Below are 6,070 nucleotides of genomic sequence, written 5' to 3' on the forward strand. Positions count from 1 at the left end.
CCCCAAGGGAGGTCCTTGGAGTATCAGCCCCTTACAGGCCCAGAAAAGAACTGAACAAGGTGTATGAAGACCACATGAGAGAGGAAGCAGTCCAGCACCTTAGATGGAATGGGAGTTGGGGGTTGATGTGTTCAGAGATGACAGAACAACGCCAGGGAAGTGGACGAGCAGTGAACATTTTAATGGCCTGGTATCTTTTACTGGCAAAATTGCTTCGGAGACAAAAATTAAACTTGCTGAACAAAATTGTATTGCGTCCAACCCATAACTCTTAAGTTACAAACACCTGATGAGATGCTACTTTTTCGTGTACAGATACATCAGGAAGTCCCTTGGCACAACCACGCATGAGGCACTCGCCTCTCGCCTTTGCGCTGAATCCCTTCTTTTGAATGCTCAGGACCTTAAAGCGAGAAAATTTAAAAGTATGGAGGCCCTCAGGCCACAAGGAAACCCGCAATGTTTTCTGATGACAATGTGATAGATATCCCGGGGTCGTGGTAATCTGCTGATCTTGTTCATATGAACAGAAGTGGGTTAGATGGCAAAGGGCTAGGCTCTTGCAGCGTCAGGAGAAGAGACAGGTAATGGGAGGCAGCAGGGCACCAGCGAAGGAAACATCTAAGACTTCCTCCCTGTTTCCATTATCCTTCCCACCAAGAAAGATTATGCACATTGCCATTTCAAGCACCCAGATCCTGAACATGCCGGGCACAACCAAGTGAGGCATTTCCTGTTTGTCCCCTATTCAAACGTGCTCAGTCTGCCCAATGCCAGGTGACTTCTGAATTCAGACAGAATTCTCCTTTCCTCTCCTCCAGATGCAGCTTCTTTCTGCCAGTGTTTCTAACGCCTCCCACTTTATTCTAATAACCAGCTGGCTTTCCTTGTCTCGGGGCACACTTGCTGCCGTTCTGAAGCTGGGCTCACTCAGGGCTTTTTGTAAGAGTCCTCCCGTCTACCAGAGCGGGGAAGCTTCCGAGCCTGAGCGGCCCCTCTGCCTCCCCCCTGCTTCCTCTTGGCCTGGCCCTGGGACTCCGATGATTTCAGTGTTTCTAACCAGAAGGCGTCAAAAGACCCGGGAGCCTGGTAGCCTGGCTCTTGAGTGTCCAGCGGATCTTTGCTCAGCAAGACACAAATGGCAGGAACATTCCGCTTCACAGTCAAAGAATCAAGGCCGGCCTCTGGCACAATGGGCTCCCAGATCTCCTCTGTTTGCCTAAAGAACACTTTTGTGATCTGGTGGAGGCTTTGAAGCCTTCTCTTCATGATCTCCACGCAGGTGATGGTCTTGCTGATGGCCTTGCCGGCGCCACTGAAGAGGACCTGCCGCACGGCCTCCGACTCCATCTTGCCAATGGCGTAGCCCATCAGGTTCCGGATTTTGCTGCCGTCCTTCACTTTCATTTCAATTATATCGGAGGGCAAGTTGGTGAAGGGGAGAGGCGACGGCTTCTCCACAGTCTTGGACTTCTGATAGTTCTCCATGATCCCCACTTGCGGCACTTGGGTTGAGCTAGGGAGCGGGGAAAGGGAAAGACACAAGAGTCACAAATAAATCCAGGGACTCAATTAAGGCTAGGAAAATAAAATACTATGAATATCTAACAAAGCAATTGTTTCACTGATCAGGGTTTCATGCACTCCGCCCTTCCACCACCTAACAGTGACCAAAAGGGGAGGAAAGTGAGGGGAGCTAAACTCTAAATAGAAAACCAAGAGGGGGTCATTGGTTGTTTCTTTCTTTTTTCTCGCTAAATGTATTTTGTTTTTTTATCTTGTATTTTTATGCTGTGAACCACCCCGAGATCTTTGGATGAAGCATTGCTGCCGCGGACCGTGGAGTCAAAAAGCAGAGACCCACAACGTTTGAGCTGGTGTCAGAAAAAAGATTTGCCCCAAATGCCAACTCTGGACCGAATGCCATGTTACCCAACCATGGACGGTTTATGCATTTCAGAGGGTCACGAGTCAGGCCTCTGCCTCTCAGCAGATTACAACGAGAGAGGAGGGAGGGAGACCACAAAAAGGATGGAGGCAGATGCAGACATGTTTAAGGCTGGGGATCCGACAGGGCAGCCTCCTCCAACTCTGTACCATCCAGGTGTCTTGGGGGATCCCCAATACTGTGCTGCCAGGATGGCTGAGGTGAGCCTGCGGTTCAAAGGGGATGGGTGGTTTGGGGTCTTTTCAGTGCTCAGCTGAGTGCTCTGGACTAGCACCTGGGGGGAAGGGATACCAGGGCCCGGATCCTCCTACTCAGTTGTGACCTTGGAAGACATTTGCATGCGGCCTGCCTCGAATACAAATTTATTATTTCGGTCACAGACCAGTTCCAGCCCACATACAATATCAAGGAAGTCATAAAAGACGATAGGGATACCTTTGAAATTGCAATTAGGTATAACAGGGACAATACAGATATTAGTCACTAACATATAACCTAAAATTATCATTTAAGGCCTTAATCATTATGATAGCACAGCTTGATCCCTAAGTTTTATGGCAACCACACAGATTTTGGCTACCCTTAACGTGATCTCAGGATCCTTTGTCCTCTACCAGGGATTTTAGACACTGAAGTTCAGATTCATTTGGAGATTTTTGCATAGCAGGGGTAATAAATAGCGAGCGTATATCCCCATAAAAATGGCAGCGTAACAAGGCATGAGATACCATTTCCACCTCCATCAAGCCGCAGGGGCAGACTCGTTCCGCACATGGTTTACCCTCGAATCTGCCTTGCAATCAGGCAGATGGCAGCACGTCGAATCTAGCGAGGGTGAACAACCATCTGTATTTAGGTATTTGTAATTTTGACAAATGATTTGCTGGGGTAAACGCGGCCTGCCTTGGCCCTGTCCTACCTCGCAGGGTGGTTGTGCGCATGCACACAGGGAGGAGAGGGAGACAAATGATGCAGTACAAGTACACAAAGAAGTACACATCTATCTATATACAAAAGACTGCATGCATATATATATATATATATATATATATATATGTATACACACACATTATATATATACACACATACATACATACATACATATACACATATACACACACATTATATATATATATACACACACACATAGTTCTAGTGACAGGTAGGTAGCCGTGTTGGTCTGACGTAGTCGAAGCAAAATAAGAAGATTCCTTCCAGCAGCACCTTAAAGACCAACTAACTAGAACTATGGACATTTAAGCGTCTGGGGACGTCTATTTCAGTGTATCTGAAGAAGTGCGCATGCACACGAAAACTCATACCAAAATAAAAACTTAGTTGGTCTTTAAAGTGCTGCTGGAAGGATTTTTTATACATAATTCTAGTTACAGATAGGTAGCAGTGTTGGTCTGGTGCAGTTGAAACAAAATAAAAAAATAAAAATAAAATCTTCCAGTAGCACCTTAGAGACCAACTAAGTTTGTCATACATACATATACACATATACATACACACATACAATATGTGTGTGTGTGTGTGTGTGTGTGTGTGTACACACACACACACACACACACACACACAAAATACATGTATATATGCGCACACACAGAATACACCCCCACCCCCCACCCCGAGGTACCGCAGCTCTTTTAGGCAAAGCAGGCCGAAGGCGCCCCTGAGCATGCGCAGTGTTTTCCTGCCGGGGAGGCGGCTCTCTGCACGAGCCCAGAGGCTCCCTCGTCTGCTCGGAGGGAAGGAGCCGCGCCGCCCCCGCCGGCCTCCTCGTTCCACGCCCTCCTCTCCGGCATGACCGGCAGAGACAAAAGGGATATACCTGCCAGAGGACGGACAGACGGACCGGCCGCTTCTCTCGCTCGCTCTCTTCGCCTCTCAGGGAGCGGAAGCGACGAGAAGGGGGCACTCTCTCGCACTGCGCACGCGCGGCGAGCCGGAAGGAGGCGGGGCGAAAGAGAGAGAGACAAACAGCGAAGGGAAGCCCCGCCTCCCCAGACGAGCGATTGGCCGAGGGCGCGGCGGGGCCCTCCCCCTGCCGTAGACGGGGGTGTCGCGCAGGGCGAGCTGGCAGCCTGCAGGGGGCGCTGCGAGAGGTGGCGCACGGGAGATGCCAGCCGCGGAAGAAGCGCGGGGTCCTTGCGAATGAGATCCCCCCCTCGGGGGTTTTGGGGGGTTTTCCGTGGGCGGAGGAGAAAGGCTCTTAGCGAGTCGATTTTTTTCCAAAATGAAAATTCTTCATTTCAGAGTTTTTTCTGCCACTCCTTTTTCTCTTTTTTTTCTCCTTTTGCAAATGTGCATGATGTAGAAAAACGAAAAAGATAAGGGCATGCACCAAAGAAATCTCCGATTAGCAAGAAAATACGAAATAAGAGGAGAGGGAGAGAAGGGGTCTCCAGGGTTTGGGTCAGGGCCGGATTTAGGTTTGATGAGGCCCCAAGCTACTGACGGTAATGGGGCCCTTTATAGGTCCAGCTGTCCTTTCTCAACAAAAAATTGTCACTTTTTTGTGTTGAGTAGATGCTATGTGGTAATTTATGTAATAGCTATCTAAAGCCATTTGCACATAACAAATAGGAGCCTACACAACACAAAACCCTGTTGCTGTATGTAGGTTTTATTTTATTTGTTTTTATCTTATATTTTGGAAATGAACATCAAGGGTTTTTTTTCCTTCTTTAAATTTTTTTTGGGGGGGGGCAAGAGAGTGGGGCCCTAAGCTAGAGCTTGTTTAGCTTCTAAGTACTGGTAAATCTGGCACTGGTTAGGGTAGCCCCGCCTTCCAGGTCTTCTTGGTGGGGAGAGGGGCTGGAAATTAAATTGCCCATATAGAAATCTGCGGTGCAAAGTGCTTTTGGGATACTGTGCATCTACGTAGTTTCTGGTCACCTCGCCTCCCAAAGGATGGTGCTGCAGAGTTAGAAATGGTTCAGAAAAATCAAGGGAATGGATTTAGGGCTTTTTAGCTTAAAGAACAAGGGACATGGTAGAAGGGACATGCTAAAACCATGCATTGCATGGAGAGAGGTAGGTTTTTCCTCCTCATATCAATAGAACACATGAGCTTCCCATGAAGCTGAATGCTGGAAGATTCGGGACACAGAAAAGGAAGTCCTCCTTCGTGCAGCGCCTTGGTAACCTGCGGAACTCACTCCCACATGAGGCAGTGGTGATGACCGCCAGCTTGGATGGTTTCAAGATGGGGTCATAGATCTAGGGCAGGGGTCAGCAACCTTTTTCAGCCGTGGGCCAGTCCACCGTCCCTCAGACCATGTGGTGGGCCGGACTATATTTTGGGGAGAAAAATGAACAAATTCTTATGCCCCACAAATAACCCAGAGATGCATTTTAAATACAAGGACACATTCTACTCATGTAAAAACGCACTGATTCTCAGACCGTCCCCAGGCCGGATTGAGAAGGCGATTGGGCCGCATCCGGCCCCCAGGCCTTTGGTTGCCTACCCCTGATCTAGGGTCTGTTTGTGAACAGGAGAAATTAGCCAACGGTAATATTTGGGATACGGCGGGAAGAGACGAGCTGCAGAACTGTGCCAGACAAGCAATTCCTGAGTTAGCTTATGCAAACCAGCCTGGCCTGGCTCACCAACTACAGAGCCATAGAGAAACAATGGAGAATCAGGGAAAGGGCAATGCAAAAAGCTTTCGTTCCCACGCCTAAGTGCTGTGAGAGGGGCAAGGAGAGGCACTCTTGGGGTGTAATGTTCTGCACCCCTACCATTGAAGTCTGCATGTTTAAATCAGTGCTTTTTTCCTTGAAAAAAGTTGGGGGAACTCACCACGAAGTTTGTTTTGTTTATTACGAGCCCCACAGGCAGTGGCTAAGTGATCAATAAACTCAAGCAGACAATGATCTGGATTAGAAATTGCCACAACTTTATTGAATACAGATATAGGCTTGGGCATGGGGTGTATATCTGTTCCAGCCCCCTCCCCCGGGTGGGAATATTTTATTTTATTTTAAAAAGGTAAGGGAACTTACCCCTGGTGTAAATACACATAAAATAAACCATATTTCCAAAAGACACTAGCCTCAGTTTTCCTAATGGAAGCCCAACCCTGGTTGATCCCCTGGAATCTTGCTACCTCT

At 48.1% G+C, this 6,070-nt stretch overlaps 1 protein-coding gene across 1 annotated transcript; it reads right to left on the reverse strand.

Annotated features, from left to right (window-relative positions):
• Positions 1 to 160: 160 nt before the first annotated feature.
• On the reverse strand, positions 161 to 3,840 carry RPP25L (ribonuclease P/MRP subunit p25 like). The gene is made up of 2 exons (XM_035100872.3): positions 3,783 to 3,840; positions 161 to 1,516 (listed from the first exon to the last, which is right to left on the reverse strand). Exon 2 carries the CDS (start codon positions 1,486 to 1,488, stop codon positions 931 to 933), a length of 558 nt encoding a protein of 185 aa, XP_034956763.1. The 5' UTR covers positions 1,489 to 1,516; positions 3,783 to 3,840; the 3' UTR covers positions 161 to 930.
• Positions 3,841 to 6,070: the final 2,230 nt, after the last annotated feature.

The sequence above is a fragment of the Zootoca vivipara genome, chromosome 10, assembly GCF_965207765.1.
Source record: "Zootoca vivipara chromosome 10, rZooViv2.hap1.1, whole genome shotgun sequence".
NCBI classification, from domain to species: Eukaryota; Metazoa; Chordata; class Lepidosauria; order Squamata; family Lacertidae; genus Zootoca; species Zootoca vivipara.